The sequence below is a fragment of the Macaca thibetana genome, chromosome 16, assembly GCF_024542745.1.
Source record: "Macaca thibetana thibetana isolate TM-01 chromosome 16, ASM2454274v1, whole genome shotgun sequence".
NCBI lineage: Eukaryota > Metazoa > Chordata > Mammalia > Primates > Cercopithecidae > Macaca > Macaca thibetana.
In genome coordinates, this window is record NC_065593.1 from 11472934 (window position 1) to 11494582 (window position 21649).

At 44.1% G+C, this 21649-nt stretch overlaps 2 protein-coding genes across 2 annotated transcripts in view; one reads left to right on the forward strand and one right to left on the reverse strand.

The window, feature by feature from the left end:
* The window catches only part of STX8 (syntaxin 8), a 691269-nt gene that overhangs the window by 51168 nt on the left and 618452 nt on the right, over positions 1 to 21649 (forward strand). The gene's annotated exons all lie outside the window — the stretch shown is intronic.
* The window catches only part of GLP2R (glucagon like peptide 2 receptor), a 68747-nt gene continuing 52745 nt past the window's right edge, over positions 5648 to 21649 (reverse strand). The window contains exons 11-13 of the mRNA XM_050765333.1: positions 16321 to 16459; positions 9121 to 9162; positions 5648 to 7774 (exon numbers count right to left, since the gene is read on the reverse strand). Coding sequence (XP_050621290.1) covers positions 7439 to 7774; positions 9121 to 9162; positions 16321 to 16459 — 517 coding nt within the window. The 3' untranslated portion in view covers positions 5648 to 7438. The remainder of the gene's footprint in view (positions 7775 to 9120; positions 9163 to 16320; positions 16460 to 21649) is intronic.

The following is a 21649-nucleotide window of genomic DNA, read 5'->3' on the forward strand; positions in this document are numbered from 1 at the left end:
TGTTGCCACCTGCCCACATAAGATCCCAGCCCCTTGTGCAGTGCCTCCAGGGCATTTTTAGCATCTCCAGGAGGTGTCCCGCACAGATTCACCAATACGTCCCTTAGTGCCAGGTGCCATTGCTGCCCCCAAGTACCATGTTCTTAATCACAGGTGAGGCCACAGTGCTCCTAATGTGCCCAAGCTGTGTGCTGATCTGCTGAGGAACCTTCTAGGTTAGCATCTATCAGAACAGCCCAATGGGAAGTAGCATGTGTCACAGAAACAGCTTTTGTCATTGCCTCCTGGAAACAGCTCTTCTAGCTTTTGTCTGGAGCTTCTCTTCTCTCACCAGGCTCAGACTCTGACCATGGAGCCAGGTGGGGTCAGCCAGCATGCTGTGTCCACCTCTATCCCCATTTCTGTCCCTTAATGGTCATATAAACTCATCAGACAAGCCCAGATATGTCTGTGTCTCAGGCTGTCAGGCTCCAGCTGGGATGACCACCCCTTAAAAAAACCATAAAACTGGGCCAACCACACCTACATTGCCTATCACTTAAGAGTTGTGAGAGTCAGTTGAGTCTGTGCTTGTGGAAGAATTTCTGAGCTCTAAATGCTACATGGGAGAAAGGCTCAGTTTATTTGGACTTCAGCAAGGTATTGTCACTTTCCAAAGAAGGGTTCACCTCCTTCCCCTCTGCCTCAGCCAATATTCTCAACCTTGGTCCCATATTAAAGTCACGCAGGTGGCGTTGACGCCAAAGCACGGGCAGTGAAAGAAAAAAGATACATTGAACTTCATCAAAACTTAAAACTTTTCTACCTAAAAGAGCACTATCAAGAGAGCGAAAAGACAATCTACAGAATGAGAGGAAATATTTGCAAATAATATATCTGATAAGGTATCAATATCCAGAATGCATAAAGAATTCCTACAACTCAACAACAAAAACCAAACAATCCAATTGAAAAATGGGCTAAGAATTGAATAGACATTTTTCTAAACAAGACTTACAAAGAACTAACCAGCAAGGCACATAAAAAGATGCTCAACATCATTAGTCTTTCCAGAAACGCAAATCAAAACCACAATGAGATACCATTTCACAGCCATTAGGAATGGTTTTCATAAAAAAAATGGAAAATAAATGTCGGCAAGGCCATGGAGCATTTGGAACCCTCATGCATTGCTGGTGGAAATATAAAATGGCACAGCTGTTGAGGAAAATACAGAATCACCATATGATTCAGCAGTTCCACTTGTAGGTATACTCAAATTTTAAAAGCAGAAACTAGATGTTTAAACATCCCTACCAATAGCAGCATTATTCACAACAGCCGAAACATGGAAACAATCCAAGTGTCCATCAATGGATGAACAGATAGACAAAATGTGGTATGCATGGAATATTATTCAGCATTAAAAAAAGGAAATTCTGACACACACTACAAGGTGGATGATCCTTGAGGGCATTATGGTGAGTGAAATAAGCCGATCACAAAAAGATACATACTATACAGTTCCACCTATATCTGCTGTATCTAGAATAAGCAAATTCACAGAGACAGAACGTAGAAGTTGCCAGGGGCTTGGGGAGGGAAGAATGGGAGGCTATTTTTTAATGGATATAGAGTTCAGGAAGATGAAAGAGTCCTGGAGATGGATGGTGGTGATGGCTGCACAACAGTAAGAATGTACTTCATGCCACTGAACTGTATACTTAATAATGGCTGGCTGGGCATGGTGGCTCACGCCTGTAATCCCAGCACTTTGGGAGGCCAAGGCGGGTGGATCACCTTAGGTCAGGAGTTCAAGACCAGCCTGACCAATATGGTGAAACACCGTCTCTACTAAAAATACAAAAATTAGCCGGGAATGGTGGCGTGCGCCTGTAGTGCCAGCTACTCGGGAGGCTGAAACAGAAGAATTGCCTGAACCTGGGAGGTGGAGGTTGCAATGAGCCCGAGATCATGCCACTGCACGCCAGCCTGGCAACAGAGCAAGACTCCGTCTCAAAAAACAAAAAGAAAAAAAAATGGCGACAATGGTTACTTTTATGTTACAAATATTTTGCCACAATTTTAAAAAGATCACTCAGGAACTTATAAAAATCCCAATGCCCAGGCCTATTAAGACCATTTCAATCAGAATCTCTGGGGTCAGACCCTGTCATTGGCCTTTTTAAAAAGCTTCCCAGGGGACTGGGCGTGGTGGCTTATGCTTGTAATCCCAGCACTTTGGGAGGCCGAGGCAGGTCAGGAGTTCAAGACCAACCTGGCCAACATGGTGAAACCCCATCTCTACTAAAAATAAAAATAAAAAATTAGCCAGGCATGGTGGCTCATGCTTGTAGTCCCAGTCACTGGGGAGGCTGAGGCATGAGAATTGCTTGAACCCAGGAGGCAGGGGTTGCGGTGAGCAGAGATCACACCACTGCACTCCAGCCTCAGAAACAGAGTGAGACTCGGTCTCAAATAAATAAATAAACATAAATAAAAATAAATAAAAAGCTTCCCAAGGAATTGTAATGCCAGGATTGAGAACCACGAGACTAGGTCTTCAAAGCAGCACGCACGCTGAGTGACCAAGGGAGTGGTCTATAAAAGGAGAGACACTCTCCTTCCACTCTGACCTTTGCTTCTGGTCCCGGCGCCTCTGTCCACTCTTCCGGTCTCTAAGACCAAATTTAAGATATTGGAGCACTCAGATCCCCGGCTAAACACCACAGCCCTTCTCCTCACTTCTGGCCAGGAATAGTGCATCACATTCTTCACAGGTGGGAGAGATCGTCAGCTCCAGTGAGAAACAAATGTAAAAGAATCAACAAAATGCAAATCAAATTAAATACACTTGTTTTAATCATTAGCAGAACAAGAGCAAGCAGTTACGTGTTGATCACCCCATTTGTAGAGTGAGGGGTGGAGGCAGTATTTATAAATGCTTTGAGAAAAAGTTTCTCCTCTTAGTGGTAAGGTCCTGGATCACTTACTCCTAGCAGCATCTGAGGCTCCCGAGAGCCATTTCTGTGCCGTCTCATTCCAGGAATGTGTGTGGAGCACCTGCTCTGAACCGGCACTGTGCTGGGTACTTGCTGGGAATACGAGATGACCCCAGCTTTCTAGGAGCTAATTGGCTGATGAGCCGAGGCAGGGACATTTGCAGACAGGAGAAAAATAGACATCGATTTTCATGAATGAGCTATGGATAATCTGGACACCAAAAAACAAACCTTTGCTTCATTACTTGCCTGATGCCTTTGCCTCCATCCCCATCCTAAAATCGGGGCTGGACTATGAGTGACACAAGTGGGGCTCCCACTTCAAGTGCAAAATTTAAGGGGGTTCCAAAAGTCCCCATAGTCAATATAAATAATATTTTAATGCAACTGTTTAAAAATAAAAATTCACATTAGGCTGGGCGTGGTGGCTCACACCTGTAATCCCAGCACTTTGGGAGGCCGAGGCGGGCAGATCATGAGGTCAGGAGATGGAGACCATCCTGGCTAACATGGTGAAACTCCATGTCTACTAAAAATACAAAAAATTAGCCAGGCGTGGTGGCGGGAGCCTGTAGTCCCAGCTACTCGGGAGGCTGAGGCAGGAGAATGGCGTGAACCCGGGAGGCGGAGCTGGCAGTGAGTTGAGATTGCGCCATTGCACTCCAGCCTGGGTGACAGAGCGAGACTCCATCTCAAAAAAAAAAAAAAAAAAAAAAAACCGGCCCTGATAGACATTTGAAAGTCAGGACCAGAGCCTGCACTTGCAGGAGCTGGGCCTCTCCTGCTTCACCCTTATCCTGTCCCTGGTTCCAATCAAATTTCATTTCTATAAATGGCTCATGGGTTGTAGTTTGTTAATTTTTTTTAGAATATTGCATTAAAATATGATTTATTTTTATCATTTACTTTGAGTTTTGTAGAGATGAGTGCCTTGATTATTTCACCCTAGTCCCAGCCCTGTAGCAAAGTATCCTTGAAAACAAAGTTGCCAGTGAAAGACAAGACGCATGATTAAATTCCAATCTCAGATAAAGTATGCCCATGGGGTATTCAGTTAGGAAAAGAAGAAGTCAAATTGTCCCTGTTTGCAGAAGACATGATTGTATATTTAGAAAACCCCATTGTCTCAGCCCAAAATCTCCTTAAGCTGATAAGCAACTTCAGCAAAGTCTCAGGATACAAAATTAATGTGCAAAAATCACAAGCATTCTTATACACCAGTAACAGACAAACAGAGAGCCAAATCAGGAATGAACTTCCATTCACTATTGCTTCAAAGAGAACAAAATACCTAGGAATCCAACTTACAAGGGATGTAAAGGACCTCTTCAAGGAGAACTACAAACTCAGTGAAATAAAAGAGGACACAAACAAATGGAAGAACATACCATGCTCATGGATAGGAAGAATCAATATCGTGAAAATGGCCATACTGCCCAAGGTTATTTATAGATTCAATGCCATCCCCATCAAGCTACCAATGATTTTCTTCACAGAATTGGAAAAAATTGCTTTAAAGTTCATATGGAACCAAAAAAGAGCCCGCATTGCCAAGACAATCCTAAGTCAAAAGAACAAAGCTGGAGGCATCACGCTACCTGATTTCAAACTATACTACAAGGCTACAGTAACCAAAACAGCATGGTACTGGTACCAAAACAGAGATCTAGACCAATGGAACAGAACAGAGTCCTCAGAAATAATACCACACATCTACAGCCATCTGATCTTTGACAAACCTGAGAAAAATAAGAAATGGGGAAAGGATTCCCTATTTAATAAATGGTGCTGGGAAAATTGGCTAGCCATAAGTAGAAAGCTGAAACTGGATCCTTTCCTTACTCCTTATACAAAAATTAATTCAAGATGGATTAGAGACTTAAATGTTAGACCTAATACCATAAAAACCCTAGAAGAAAACCTAGGTAATACCATTCAGGACATAGGCATGGGCAAGGACTTCATGTCTAAAACACCAAAAGCAACGGCAACAAAAGCCAAAATTGACAAATGGGATCTAATTAAACTAAAGAGCTTCTGCACAGCAAAAGAAACTACCATCAGAGTGAACAGGCAACCTACAGAATGGGAGAAAATTTTTGCAATCTACTCATCTGACAAAGGGCTAATATCCAGAACCTACAAAGAACTCAAACAAATTACGAGAAAAAAACAACCCCATCAAAAAGTGGGCAAAGGATATGAACAGACAGTTCTCAAAAAAAGACATGCATACAGCCAACAGACACATGAAAAAATGCTCATCATCACTGGCCATCAGAGAAATGCAAATCAAAACCACAATGAGATACCATCTCACACCAGTTAGAATGGCGATCATTAAAAAGTCAGGAAACAACAGGTACTGGAGAGGATGTGGAGAAATAGGAACACTGTTACACTGTTGGTGGGATTGTAAACTAGTTCAACCATTATGGAAAACAGTATGGCGATTCCTCAAGGATCTAGAACTAGAAGTACCATATGACCCAGCCATCCCATTACTGGGTATATAGCCAAGGGATTATAAATCATGCTGCTATAAAGACACATGCACACGTATGTTTATCGCAGCACTATTCACAATAGCAAAGACTTGGAATCAACCCAAATGTCCATCAGTGACAGATTGGATTAAGAAAATATGGCACATATACACCATGGAATACTATGCAGCCATCAAAAAGGATGAGTTTGTGTCCTTTGTAGGGACATGGACGCAGCTGGAAACCATCATTCTCAGCAAACTATCACAAGAACAGAAAACCAAACACCGCATGTTCTCACTCATAGGTGGGAACTGAACAATGAGATCACTTGGACTCGGGAAGGGGAACATCATACACCGGGGCCTATCATGGGGAAGGGGGAGGGGGGAGGGATTGCATTGGGAGTTATACCTGATGTAAATGACGAGTTGATGGGTGCTGACGAGTTGACGGGTGCAGCACGCCAACATGGCACAAGTATACATATGTAACAAACCTGCACGTTATGCACATGTACCCTAGAACTTAAAGTACAATAAAAAAAAGTTTTAAAAATGCCCATGGGATATACTTATACAAGAAGACGATTTGTCTGAAATTCAAATTTAATTGAGTATCATGTTTTTGTTTGCTAAATATGGCAGCCCTGCTTGAGGAGTATCATACTGACTCCCCCAAAGATAAGGTGGTATTTAGTCCCATAGCAACATACCCCGCCCACGTACACATGCATTTTACATACCATGAAAGCGACACTCCTGTGCGTTAACACACTGTTTCCAAAAGATGTCCCTCCTTTGATCTTCCTACAGTCTCTTGCCTTATACTTTCAGTCACTGAGCCTGACCCCAACTGCCTGGGCCCTCCTCAGCCTCCATGGGTCACAGTAGGCAGGAAAGGTACCACAGGCTGGTGGATGTGAAGTCCTAGATCTCTCAGTGCCGCCCTGGGCATGTCCAGATGCAGCCAGAGTCCTATTGCTTTACCTGGACCCTCCTGCTTTCAGCATTTATTCCCACTGGGCAAACAGAATTCTGATCAGCAGGGACTCTGGCCATGGAGAGTTATAGGTCAACCTCCTGGGACAACAGGTGTGACCATCAATGCATCAATGGCAAACCAAAAATGGTGGGGGCGTTCCTTGCCCCAGGAGAATGGTAGTGTAAATCAGGCTAGTAGATGCCAACCTCAGAAAGGTAGATAGAGCCAGAAAGGAGAGGAATGGACCAAAGACGACATTCAGAGGGTCCCCAGGCAAGAGAGAGGCAAAACTCAATAGGAGAGGAAGAGCAGAGAGGAGCGGCACTCCGGCGGGTGACATGGGGTTACACACTGTCCGGGGAGGGCAGGCACACCCCAGCTGAGCTGGGAGAGCAGAACGTCTCTTGCATCCTGCCACGGCCACGTGGGGGTGCTTCTAGCTCCCTCCCACCCTGTCCAGTGTTCACCAAGGGTGGGCTTGCAGCAGAATTACCTGGGATGCTTATTCAACAGCTCCAATTCCTGGCCATTGTCCCAGACTCACTGTCTTAGAATCTTAGCCACAAGTCTAGGATTCTGCATTTTAAAAGCTTCCTAGGAAGGTTCTCATGCACCCTAAACCCAACCTCAGATGGAAAGCATGCACCCTGAGGAGTAAAGGAAGAGATACTGGCTGGCTTCTATGTAACAGGAGACCTCTCTTCATGGTGGCACTTCATTGGCTTGAATTTAGAGCCTGGTTCTAGGGTCTGGTGGGCATTCCGGAACACACTCGTGGGGGTTATTGAGCCGGCAGAGGCTGTGAGCATGACACACAGCCTCTTTCATACAGAGCTTGAAGAACCTTGTGATAGCCTTCACATCAAAGTGGCATGGCGAATGGAACGAGAATGAGTCCGTGCCCAGCAACGTGTGTCCGCTTTGCTTCCTCTTCTTGGGCCCTCTCAAGAGTCCCTGGCAGCAGAGCCAGCGTGGTGGAACTCCACCCTAGATCTCACTCTCTTCCAGAATCTCCTCCATGGTGTTGGCCATGGTGACATCCCCCTCGCTGCACTCAGACAGGCTGCTGCCCCGGGGCCAGCGTGCATGGTCCTGTTGGGGCCGGGAGCCCAGCTCCCCCAGACCTCGCATGGCTAGGTGTAGGAACCGCCCACTGTTAAGCGAGGGCTGCAGCGTCCGAAGCTTCTCAGCGCCATCTCCTTCCGAGAGCTTCTTGGGACATTTTCCCAGGAACCGGAAGTTCTTCCCCAGGACACAGGCTCTGCAGCCTGCGTGGCGGGCTAGCAGGAAGCGGACCCAGTATTTCCGCAGCTCAGCCTTCACCTGCCGGGTAAGACAAGGGAGAGGTTACCGTCTTGGAGTCATTTAGCCATGTGTCCATTTAGCAAATATTAATTGAGAAGCTACTCTGTGCCGCCCTTGGGAAATTTACCTTGTAACTGGGGGAGACAAGGAGAAACAAAGACACATAAATATATCAGGTGGTAATGACACTGAGAGAATATTAAGCAGGACAATGTGGTAAAGAAACAAAACCTTAAGATGTGGTGTTCAGGAAAGGACTCTGCCAGGGTGGCATGTGAGCTGAAACCTGCTTGACGCGTAAGGAGCCCCCTGCGTGAAGATACAGAAGCAGCAGCGGTGAACAAAACAGAAGATGGTTTTGCTGTCAAGAAGCTTACATTCTAGTAGGAGGAGATAGAAATAAATATTTATACTTGTAGTAGGGCAAGAGGAGGTTGAAAGGGGACTGGAAACTCTACCAACTCCTAAAGACAGGAGACAACACCGGCCTCTGCCCCTCCCACTATCAAACCTTTTCCCAGGGAAGCAGAGAGCTGGTTGGGCTATGCAATAATATGAATAACTAAAAGTAGTAATAGGCCAGGCTCCATGGCTCACGCCTGTCATCCCAGCACTGTGGAAGGCTGAAGTGAGTGGATTACTTGAGGTCAGGAGTTCGAGACCAGCCTGTCCAACAAGGCGAAACCCCATCTCTACTAAAAATATAAAAGTTAGCTGAGCATGGTGGTGGGCACCTGTAATCCCAGCTACTCAGGAAGCTGAGGCATGAGAATTGCTAGAATCTGGGAGGCAGAGGTTGCAGTGAGCAGGTATCATGCCACTACATTCCAGCCTGGGCAACAGAGCGAGACTCTGTCTCAAAAAAAAAACTATTTTTTTTTTTTAAATGTAATCATAGTTTCTAGGTGTTGAGCATTTACTATGTGCTCAGCATACCCAGGACAAGACTACAAAGCAGGGATGATTGTTACTTCCATGTTACTGATCAGGAAAGTGAGGCTAAACAAAGTGCAGCAACCCAGCTAACTCACAGAGCTCCTAAGGGTGAACCAAGACGTGAATCCAGATTTTTGGACTCCGAGGTTCAAGCTTGTTTCCTGTGTCACACTTGAATATTCCTTGCATCTCAGCAGGGCCAGTGCTGGGGTCTGAACTCCTTTATACTCATCCGACACCTTTTTTTCCATTTGTCTAAGCTGCCCCCTGCTGTCTCTACTGGAAGCTCACAATACAAATTTGTCCCCACACAAGCTGGTCACTGCACGTTCCCCCAGAGCACCATCACATCCACAGCAACCTCCAGAGGTGGCAGGATTGCAGCCCCAGCCTCACACGCAACCAGGATGGCAACGTGGAAATCATACCTCTCCACTGGCAAAACCATACTGCAAGGCCACCAGGAACCCCTGAAACGAAAGGAGCACACGGCATAAAATCTGACGCCAGAGATGTGTCTGAGAGTTACTGGCAACACCCAAAGCCCTGCACAGGTCATAGGAGTCCCCAGAAAAGGCGTGCAACTGCATTGCATGCAATAACTGGAATTAGTCATACTGGTTATGTTAACTTGGATTTCCATGGCAACTGCTCTTACTTTGACATTCAGCGCCATCCCCACCCCCGCCGCACCCACATATCACCCTAGGTGTTTGCTTAGGTGTTCACAGGTGCACATGGATCAATGATGATTAAACGCCCAAGACTTTGTGTCATTCATTCAATTATACAAATATTGGGCAAGGTCACTGTTGCCCCCCTACTTGCTCATAGTGGGCACTGGTTAATGTTTGTTTGTTTGTGACTAGGTTGGAGTGCAGTGGCATGATCTCGGCTCACTGCAACCTCTGCCTCCCGAGTTCAAGCAATTTTCCTGCCTCAGCCTCCCGAGTAGCTGGGATTACAGGCACATGCCACCACGCCCGGCTAAATTTTTGTATTTTTAGTAGAGACAGGATTTCGCCATATTGGGCAGGCTGGTCTTGAACTCCTGACCTCAGGTGACCCACCTGCTTTGGCCTCCCAAAGTGCGGGGATTATAGTCATGAGCCACTGCACCTGGCTTTTTTTTTTTTTTTTTGCCTGACTTGCATTCTTTCCTTTCAGTCCCTGACCCTCCCTACTCTCTGAGCTTCTGGCAGCGTTGTCAGTCATGTGGTTCCCATGTTCCAGGATGACCATCGCCACAATACTCAGCCCAAATGGGCTGGAATCAAAGGTGCTCCAGTTAATGCTTGCTTCCGTTGTCTTTCTCAGCCTCCTACATATCCTGATTCGTCAGACAGTCATTGTGATTACTTACATATCCTGGCTGTCCCTAACTGAAGTGAGGGTCTGTGGCATTTAGGCAGTGTGTCTGATATATTGGAGCTGGATGTGTGCACATGGCCCAAGTACTTGCATGTTTATAGAAAGACTCTTATAAAACGCCAGAACTCACAAGGAAAGGATGCATTTCCAACTACAGGGTGAAGGTCCCAATGGCAGGCTGACTCCTCTTATATCTCTTGATGATAATGAAATGTGGCACTGGGGAAGGCTTTTCTGCTCTTCCTTATGTAAGCCTTGTTCAGCATGTCCCTTCTGGAGCCAGACCAGGATCTCCACATCGACAATCACGACATCAACCAAATGCTTGGATTCTGGCCATGAATGTGGAATTTCCCTTCTCTTACGCACCTAGATATTCCATGGCGATAGCTTCCATAGCAGGGGCATAGTGTTACCAGTTAACCATTTTCACACATGCAATCTGGTCAGAGGTTCACAGCTGCCCCCTGTGGTTGGCGGGACAGGTAATATTTGCCTCCAGGCACATGATATCGGAGGATCTGGCTTTCAGGGTGCCAGGATTCTCACAAACAAGTTGGCTAAAATAGGATTCCACATGACAAATGTGTTTTTTCACTTCCTCGGGTGCTTGCTTCACAGTTTTAGGAACATCCTAGGGTCTGGTTCTCATTCTAGATTAAGCAAGTGTGAAGGGAGTGGGTTCCACAGAACACATGGCTCTTACTTCATATGTCATCGCTATTTGGCAGTCTCTCCAAAGCTCCACTGAGTGCAGGAGGCTGGTGGAACTCTCTAAGCAGTAGGCTCTTGGAAGAATAAAGGACCCTCCAGAGCAGCAAGAAAAGGAAGCTGTTAGGGCTGATGCCTGTTCTTGCCAATTTCCATGGTGGAGTCTCTAAAATGATCCACCAAATGGAGCTCTCCCAACATCTGCTCACCCGTGCTCTTGCCTCTGCCTGGTGGGATGCAGGGAAGCATGGCAGGAGTATTCAGAAGGTGGGAGGTCTCCGCCCACACACAAGCCCTCTAAGTGTGTTTTCTGGCTCAGTCCTGGTACAAAACACCCTGCAGAGTCACTTTGATTCCTCACGTTCCTCAGCAGTGCAGGGTGATGAGCAGAGCGCTAGCTGGCTTCAGGAACAAATCTTCCATGCTGGTAGCTAGTCTCCAGAGATGGCCCCAATGGTTCCTCTTCTTTCTGTGGGCTCAGGCTGCTCTTCACATCAAAAAGTGGACCAAGTTTTCTCGGCCCTTGAATCTGGGATGACCTTGTGACTCCTTTTACTGATACAATGTCATAAAAGTGACATTCTGGGACTTCTATGCCTATGTCTTAAGAGGGCTGGAGGTTTCTCCTTCCTCCGTCTTAGAACATTTGCTCTTAGGATGCCCTGAGAGTCCAGCCGCCATGCTATGAGATATCCAGGATACATGGAGATGCCACATGGAGGAGAACTGAGGCCCCCTGAGCTATACAGTCTTAGCTGAGGTCCTGTTCAACAGCTAGCATCAATGTCTAGTCATGTGAATGAATCATCTTGGATGTGCCACCCCAATTGGGCCTTCAGACATTTGCAGCCCCAGACAAAAATTACATGTATCAAAAGAACAATTTACCCTGAGCCCAAGCAGCCCAGTCTATTGAATCATTAAAAATATTAAAATGGGGCCAGGTGTGGTGGCTCATGCCTGTAATCCCAGTACTTTGGGAAGCTGAGGTGGGTGAATCACCTAAGGTTGGGAATTCGAGACCAGCCTGACCAACATGGAGAAACCCCATCTCTACTAAAAACACACACAAAAAAATTAGCTGGTCGTGGTGGCTCATGCCTGTAATCCCAACTACTCGGGAGGCTGAGTCAGGAGAATGGCTTGAACCCAGGAGCCAAGATTGCACCACTGCACTCCAGCCTGGGCAACAAGAGCAAAACTCCATCTCAAAATGATGATAATAATAACGGTTACTGTTTTAAGCCATAAAGTTTTGGTGTGGTTTATTACACAGAATCAGATGACCAACACATCCTCCCAAGGCAGAAGAGTCTGATAGGCTCAGATTCTTTCTCAGAAATCTGCCTCACATAGCTCCACAAAAATAACTGGTCTTTACCTGGCCTTGGGTGAGTGGGATCAGGCGATCAAGGGCTCACATTGCCCGACCGTACCCTCGGGAGAAAAAAGTCCACCAAATATTACGACATAACAGCTGCAGAGTTTTTTTTTCCCCCTCTAATTTAGGATTACCTTTTAAAGAAGATTACGGCCAAGGAACACAAAAACCCCAAATTACTAAACCTTATCTTTTGAAATTCCCCAAACGACTGAAATAAATTAAACATGTTTTCATAATGGAAAAAAAATTGCTTATGGATCCTCTGTCTTGATTCGAAGCCACAAAGAATTCAACTGCAACGGGAGGGAAAAACATACTGTCCGACTGCTCATACCACACTTCAGGCTCTGGCTCCTTGGCCTTTGGTGAACATGCAGTGGGTGGACACGTTTTCTCTGCTCTGTGTACAAAATCTCAGCACTTCACCCTGTCTGGTATATTGCTCCAATATATCACACAGCACTTGACCTTTAAGACTGGTATAGGGAACTCGGTGTCTCCTGGTTCTAATCTTCACAAGGTCCCTGAGAGGCACTATGGATAGTGGTTACAGTCAGGGACTTAACCTCTGAATAAAAACCTCATGTCTGATGCATGTCAGCATGTGAAAGTCCCCTGAGCCTCAGTTCTTTCATCTTTAAAATAGGTATAGTAATTTATCCTTCACAGGGATATTATGCGAATCCCATGAGGCTGAAAGTGTTTCATGTTAAATAGATAGTTTCCAGTGTACCATTTTAATTCCTTTGCTAGTATTTTAAATACATTTTTAAGGTTATTTTCTTAGTGTTTATTCCAGGGATTACAACATGCATCTTAACACAATCTATTTCATATTAACACTAACCTAATCCTGGTAACATATAGAAATGTTCTCCTATATATCTCCATTTACTCATTCTTCTCTTGTGATATTCTTGTCATATATATTAGATCTTTGTATGTTATAAACCCAATAATGCAACTTATAGTTATTATTTTATACAATCTTGTATTTTTAAAATCAACTATGAGAAAAAAATCTACATATAGCCTTTCAGATTTACCTATGTATCTACCTTTTCCACTGTTTTTTATTTCTTCATGTGGATTTGAGTTGCTGTCTCTTGTGATTCCCTGCTAGCATGAAGTACTTCCTTTGATATTTCCTGAAAGGGGTGTTTGCCAATAATGATTTCTCTCAGTCTTTGTTTTTATGATAATGTCTTTAAAAATTTTTTTTTATTATACTTTAAGTTCTAGGGTACATGTGCACAACATGCAGGTTTGTTACATATGTATACATGTGCCATGTTGGTGTGCTGCACCCATTAACTCGTCATTTACATTAGGAATATCTCCTAATGCTATCCCTCCCCACTTCCCCACCCCACAACAGGCCCCCATGTGTGATGTTCCCCTTCCTGTGTCCAAGTGTTCTCATTTTCACCTTTATCTTGAAACATACTTTTGCTGGATTTAGAATTCTTGATTGACAAATTTTTTCTTTCGGCATTCTGAATATTTTATACCTCTGGCTCCTGGCCTCCATTGTTCTGATGAGTAGTCAGCTGTTAATTGTATCATTGGTCCCTATATGTAATGAATCATTTTTCTCTTGTTGCTTTCAATATTTTCTCTTTATTTTTGGCTTTCAGCAGTTTGTAATGTTTCTAGGCATGAATCTCTTTGTTTTATGCTTTTTGGAGTCCATCGAGCTTCCTGGATGTGTAGATTAACATTTTTCTCCAAATTTGGGAAGTTTTCAGTCATTATTTATCCAAATATTTATTCTACCATTTCTATCTTTACTCTCCTTCTGGGACTCTCATATGTGTATGTTGGTATGCTTGATGGCATTCCATAGATCTCTGAAGCTCTATTATTTTTCTTCATTCTTTTTTCTTTCTGTTCCACAGACTGGATAACCTAATTGACCTGTCTTCAAGTTCATGGGTTATTTATACTGCAATCTTAAATCTAAGCTTTCCTAGTAAGATTTTCATATCAGTTATTGTAGTTTTCAACTTCAGAATTTCCATTTGGTTCTTATTTTATAATTGTTCTCTATTGAATTGAGATAACTGAATTCCTTTAATTATTTCAACAACTTTTTATTTAATTATTTGAACATGTTTATAATAGCTTCTTTGAAGTCTTTGTCTGATAAGTCCAATATCTGGACATCCCCCACCCCACCCAGAAAGTTTCTAATGACTGCTTTTTTTTTTTTTGTCCTGAGTATGGGTCACACTTTTCTGTTTCTTTGCAGATCTCATATATTTTTGTACAAAACTGGAAGTTTTAGATAATATATTATAATAACTCAGGATTCTGATTCCCCAATTCCCATCCCTGGAGTGGTGGTGGTTATTTGTTTCGAAAATTGTCTGGACTGCTAGTTCTGTGGGATCTGTCTCTTCTGTGGTATATAGCCAGTGATGTCTATGCTCATTTAAAAATGTTTGGTATTTAAGTCTGGTCTTCTGATGCTGTTTACAATAACTTAATAATCAGCCAATGATTGATCAGAAGTTGTTTGCAAACACCTCAAGCCCATAAGGCTTCCATACCCTTTGCCAATGGATCCATGTGTCACTTGGAGAACACATTCAAAGTTCAGTTTAAAGCCTCCTCTGTCTTTTACTTTCCACCAGACCCCCTCATGTTTCCTCTATGTGTGTGCAGAAACTCATCTTCAGCCAGAAGTGTGTGAATGTCCTTTCTGGTCCTTCTTGAGTGTGTATGCAACCTTACGCATGTACACAACCTTCCAGTCAACCTGAGAAATATATGGGGGCTCGTCAAGGCCCACTATGGCTGTCTCATTTCCCAAATCTTCCTGTTAAATTTCTGGCTAGCCCATCAGTATGTTTTTTCACCCCAGAGGGAATGATAACTTCAGGCTTTAACATTGACCTTCCCTGTTCCTTTGTCACCAAGATGACTACTGTATCTGGCAATGCCCAAGGATGGTCCCAAAATGGTTGCTATGGACAACTGTCCAATTTTATCATTGCTTTTTGAGGAAAAGATTTGCTAGAGCCTGTCTCCTTCATCCCAGAAGTCCTGTCCCCACACCAACATTTAAAGATGATTCATTTTCAAATTACTACTCTATGAAGATCCTGGCCGTGTCTGTGCTGTTAGCAGTAATCTGTGGCATTAGTGGCCTTCACTAATGAGCCACATCTCCCAGCCTTCATGCCTTTGTGCAGGGTCCTCCCCCTTCAATCTAGGCTGGGTCTGTGACTTGCTTTAAACGACAGAATGCAGAAGAAGCATCACTGTGCCAGTCCCAGGCACAGGCATTTAAAATGTCTGGCAGCTCCTGCTTTTATACTCTTGGGAGCCCTGAATTGCCCTATCCTGTGGAGAGACCACAAGCAGAAAACACATGGCATGTCTAAGGAATGTCATGGACACTGAGAAATGAGGCCTCAGAAATGTGACCCAAATAAAATTAGCCTCAGCTATTTGAGCCATCCAACTTAGGCACCAGTCATGTGAGTGAAGAAGGACATCTTGGTAGTTCCAGCCCCAGGAGGCATCACAGAAGCAGAAGTTAGTCACCTCTACTGGGTCCTGCCTAGATTCCTAACTCCTAGAATCATGAAAAATAATTTTAAAAAGATTGCCTTCTTAAGACACTAAGGAATAGATAATAATTTAAGCAATAGACTAGCAAGAGATTTCCAGGTAACAACCACAGTTGGCCTCTTGTTCCTCGTTTCAGCTCCCACACATCTGTCAAGGTTCAACAGCCTCCTGGTCTGAACTCATTAGTCCCTACCCAATTTGTGTTGCATTCTGTGTACATGTCACCTGAAGCACAGACAATGTTCACTTTGCACAATGCTCTGCAGAGAACCCAGCAAAAATAGGCACTTAATGAAAGGCTTCACATTGACATTCACAGTTAATATGATCATGAGTCACACCAACTATTACCACCCAGAAAAGAGACCGTTTCCCCCTTCTTAGTCACTGAATCATGCTGGCAGGATCAACGCAATACCTCCCCATCTGCATGCCCTTCTAATGCCAAGGGCCCTTACTGATAAAGGCTGCTGACGCTACAATTCTATTTTCATCCATGGGCTCCTTAATTCTGAGCCTGTTTGGGCCACATGCATTTTGTTTTCTCCAAAGTCAAGTCATATTGGTTCAGATTCCTACTTACATGAAAGGAGCTCAGTGTCAACTGAATGAAAAGTCGTATAAGTTTTGCAAATCCTTCGACTTGATCATCGGTGATGAAAGAGAAGAGGATCTCATGAACGCCCAATAAAGGAATGAGGACCAGTGTTGATTTTGCCAATCTGTAAATGACAACCAAATAGCAGTCATGAGGGCCACATGGGGAACAGGCAACATTTCCTGCGCTTCTGTGCCATGCCTTTGTTGCAGCTCTTACCATATCGATCATTGTTTCCCAGATGGTCTCCTTGACTACAACATTTAATGCTTCAGGGCCATTGTGGTCTTGTTTACTGTTGTGTTCCTACACTTGATGCATGGCGGATGCTCAGAAAACATGAATTGAATGAATTCCCCCGGATATATTATCATATGTTTGCAACTCTTAATGTTTTGCCTGATGGACAGATTTCCATACAAGTGACTACCACCTTGGGACACTCCACCCCTACCAGGTTTGTTAAGTTTCCTATCGCCTGGCTAGCAGTTTCCTCTATCTTTCCTTACTCAGGACTTTCAACATCAGTATTTCCAGTATTACCATGAGAAGGGAGAGAAAACGAGTTGCCCAGGGTCACACAGACACTAAGCAGTAAACCTCAGGCTGGATGTGGGGCATCTGACCTTCAGTTCCGACCTGCAGACTCCTTTCTGGACTTTGCTATCAGCCCTCATGCTGCCCCTTAACCCTGGTGGTAGTGAGAGCTGCAGGAAATGAAAAACTGATCCTCCTCATAAAAAGTGCTGCGGGGAGGTTCGCTGTTGTATATAGTCTACACGAAAAAGACAAACATTCCTTGTGCCACCCACGTGTAAAGTGCACAGCTGGGGCCCAAATGCTGCATACTGGTGGTTCCCAAACGTGGCTAACTATTAAAATTCCTTACAGAGCTCTTAAAATATATACATATAGTTTCCTGGGCCTCAATGTCAACTTCCTGAATCCACACCTCTGGAGGTTGGGTCTTAGAAAATTAATTTTTTTTTAAGACACAGGGTCTCCCTGTGTCACCCACGCTGGAGTACAGTAGCACGATTCTAGCTCACTGCAGCCTTGAACTCCTGGGCTCAAGCAATCCTCCTGTTTCAGACTCCAGAGTTGCTGTGACTATAGGTGTGCACCACTGTGCACTTTTATATATATATAAATACATATAAAATATATTTATAAAATAAAAATTATTTTATTATTTTATTGAGATAGGGTCTTATACGTTGTTGCCCAGGCTGGTCTCAAACTCCTAGCCTCAAGTGATATACCACTTCTGCCTCAGTCTCCCGAAGCGTTGGGATTACAGGTGCAAACCACTGCACCTGGCCGGATGTGGACTTTTTAAGGAACTCCCCCATGGATCCTGACAAGTAGATAGGTTTGGAAATAACTGCTCTTTTACTGTTGAGCTGCTTCTTAATTTAAAACTAACTACATTAGCAGAGATGACTCATATTCGGGGTACGAACAAAGCTACTGTCTTATCCACATTGGGAAAGAGGAGCGTAATTGTAATGATTTTTTTTTTTTCAGCTTAGGTCACTTCTTGTAAAGGGGCCAGACTAGGAGGAACTTCCCCTCAGATCCCGTGGAATTAAAGGTATAGAAAAACAGGGTGGCATTAGCAATTCATGGGGGAGTTTCTTAAGGAAGGATTAACTCTGTCCAAGAGCAAGAGCTTACTGTGAATCCTATGTCTGCAAGGGCCATTCAAATGCAACGTTATCAATGAAACAAGCAACCTCACCTTTGTGCCCCCAAAGGATCTAAAGCAGTGCAGGAGCCTCCAGGATGGAAGGACTCCACCTGGCCATGTGACTGTGTGAACCAGAGCCTTGACTGTCAGGAAACGCTGATGAGCAGAGAGATGGAATCATGGGCCTTAGCTATGTGGTTCTTTTGAGCTGAGCTCAGATCGACTCCCACTCCAACACCCACCCCTACAGAAGTCACTTCACTAGGCAACATTAATATGGTCCCCATGAGACAACATTTCAAGGGTTTTGTATTTCCAGGAGTATTTTTAAAGCCCTCTGGCCCAGAGGTTACAAAGTGGTGACCACGGATGGTAACTGACCTGCAGACAACTTTTGCTTAGGCCACGGAGCAATTTTTGTTATTGGAGTCATCTTTCAATAATAATATTTCTAGCAAAAGTGTCCAGGTTTCTGGCTTCCTTTGAAAAATGGGGAGAGCTGGCAACACTGGGCTCAAATTCTTGCTTGACAATCGTTGGTTACAGCCGGGCAATGTCTGTCCCTTTAGAGGGAGTCTGTGGCCTCCAGCCCCCACCCGGCTTGTACTACTCAATTGTGTTACTTGTTTGACCCTTGTAAGAGTCTGAATTTGTGACCCTTGCTCTGGGTGGTCTGGGTTTTTACGACACAGACTTCTATGCCTACAAGCAGACCTGTGTCTTATCATGAGCTTATTCTGATGCCATGTTGCAGTGTTATGGTTTTTTAAAATAAACTTTTAATTTTGGAATAATTTTAGATTTACAGAAAATTAGCAAAGGCAGTACAGAGTGTTCCTACGTCTCTTCACTCAGTTTCCCCTAATGTTAACATACTACATAACCGTGCCCATTTGTCAAAACTAAGAAACAAACACGGTACACTACTAGTAACTAAAATTCGGAGTTTATGTGGATTTCCCACTACAGTCCTTTTCCTGTTCCCTGATCCCACATTTCGTTTAGTACGGAATGATCTGTAAAGAACAACAATTTTTTAATATAGTTTTGGGTCACTCACCCTTCTGGATGGAGACATGAAGGGATTATCTACCCTTCACCTTATTCTAACTTCTCCTTAGACAAAGTACTATTTGTGTCCCTGTCCAGAAGAAAATCCATAAATAGCAATAGTGGTTTACTCTTACAGAATGTGTTTATGCTCATTTTCATCCATAACCATTTGTTTATTTAAATGGTCCCATTTATTGCAATCATTTAACTATCCAACAAATATTTATTGAGCATCTGCTTATGGCACATGAGTGAATATGGTGGGAAAGAAGGAGTTGTAGTTAAAGGCAGCAGGGTACAGGAAGAGTATCTGGGCCTGAGTTCAAATCTCAGCGTTGCCAATTATTAGTGCTATGACTGTAGGCAAATCATTTAACCTCTCTGTTAGTTTCCTCATCTGTAAAAGGAGGATTATAATAGTAATAGCATCTACCTGACAGGGCTGTCATAAGGATTAAACAAATAGCATACGGTAAACCCTCAGAATAAATGGTATCTGACACATGATCAATGATCAATACATTTTAGTTATTATTATTTTTAAAGAAGCCATCCCCGACCTTCAGTTGCTTATAATTTCAATATTTTTTATCAACTTTACTTGAATTTGTAACATTTTTATTCTTTGATTGCTGATGGGGTTCAGAACGTGGTACTTCAAAATATGGCGCTTTGACATACTGAGCATTTTAAGCTGAAAGAATTTGAGAAAACTGCAGGAGCAAGAAAGTCTCTGTCACCTCCCACCCTTCTCCCCTGAAACAGGTTATGAAACCTAGGAAGGATTTTCTGACCTTCTCCTGAAGCGGATCACAAGACCCTCATGTGAGAGGTGGAGGAAAGGAATGTCCCTATTTCTGAAGACACAGTGACACAAGAATCTGTACAAACAGGGCTTGTTAAATTTCCCCCAGTTTATGACCATTAGATGTCCTTTGTTCAATCATACTTCTCCCATGACTGTCCACTTTGCATCAAACCTAGCATAAAAATACGCACATTTGACCATTTCTTTGGATCTTCCTTTCTCTATGAAGTCTCCTACGTCATATAAAACTTACGAAATAAACTTGCATGCTTTTTCTCCTGTTAATTTGTCTTTGTCTAATTTTCAGACCCAGCCAGGGACCCTAAGAGGGTTGAGGAAAAGCTTTTGCTTCCTACCTTGCCTATCAGAAAGTCCTTTCAGAAAGAACTGGGGTTTAGCATGTTAAGAAATGCTTGTCGGGCCGGGTGCAGTGGCTCACACCTATAATCCCAGCACTTTGGGAGGCCGAGGTGGGCGAATCACCTGAGGTCGGGAGTTTGAGACCAGCCTGACCAACATGGAGAAACTCTGTCTCTACTAAAAATACAAAATTAGCCGGGCATGGTGGCGTATGTCTGTAATCCCAACTACTTCAGAGGCTGGGGCAGGAGGATCACTTGAACCTGGGAGACGGAGGCTGCACTGAGCCAAGATCGTGCCATTGCATTCCAGCATGGGCAACAAGAGTGAAACTCCATCTCAAAAAAAAGAAAAGAAAAGAAAAGAAATGCTTCTCCTTTATAAATGAATCAAGAGCTCTGCCCAGGTGCATCCCATGGAGAGCTAAGGCCCTTTATTGAGGGGAAGAGAGCTGCCTCTGAGAACCACACCTCTGTGGGATCCCATCCTCTGTGGGAACCACAAAGAACAGAGAACTCCAGCCGAGCTGAGGGTCTGCTGAACTCTGTCCGCATTCCTAGGGCATTGCTTACCCTGTTTACAGCCCCAGAGTTCCTCCTTCACACTTGGCTCAGTTCTCTTTCTCCAAGCCAGACAGATGGACCATTTTTTTATTTCCTTTGCTTGATGGTGGAAGCCCAGGGACAAGGGCTAAGACTACAGAAGGTTCTCCAGCTCCTAGCAACTTGCCTCTTTGGCAGGGCCTAAACGTGTTTAATTTAAACTTTCCTAAAATAAAATCCTGGAGGGAGGCCAGATCAGGGTTACATTCTAAAAGTTCTCAAAATCTTCAAGAGTTGGAGGCAGCCTGTACCTACAAGAGTTTGGATAAAATATGCTGGGCCCTGTCACCCCCTCCTCCTTACCCCACCAGAAGTCTTTAAGGGAAAACAGACGTGGAAGGGGATGAGGAAGAGGAACGACTTTCTGACATGGAAGAGGGTGGTGTGAGCTGAGGAACTGAGGGGTGCCAATGCCCCGCTGGGGTTACAGTGAACAGCCCTCTCCCAGAACTTGAAAATGAGAGAATTAGCACTGCTTTCTAAAAGCACAAGATGCTGCAGGATTTGCCAGCCCAGGGAGTTAAATAAGGTGGTTTAGGTGTGTCCTGAGAGACCGGTCCCTGCCTTTTTGCTAATGAATAAGTATTAATCAACTCGATTGCACTCTACACAAAGAACAAGTAAACAGAAAGGTGGCCAACAAAAATGGCAGGGAAAGCACAGAGGGAGAACGTTCTCAGTACCTATCCCACCTTAGTCTGTGGAGGGCACACTGGATCTGGGGAATGAGCCTCCTTCCCAACAGGTAGGTGGCGCTGTGGGCAGGTGGTGATTTTTCAGGCTACCCTCAGGATCCTTCAA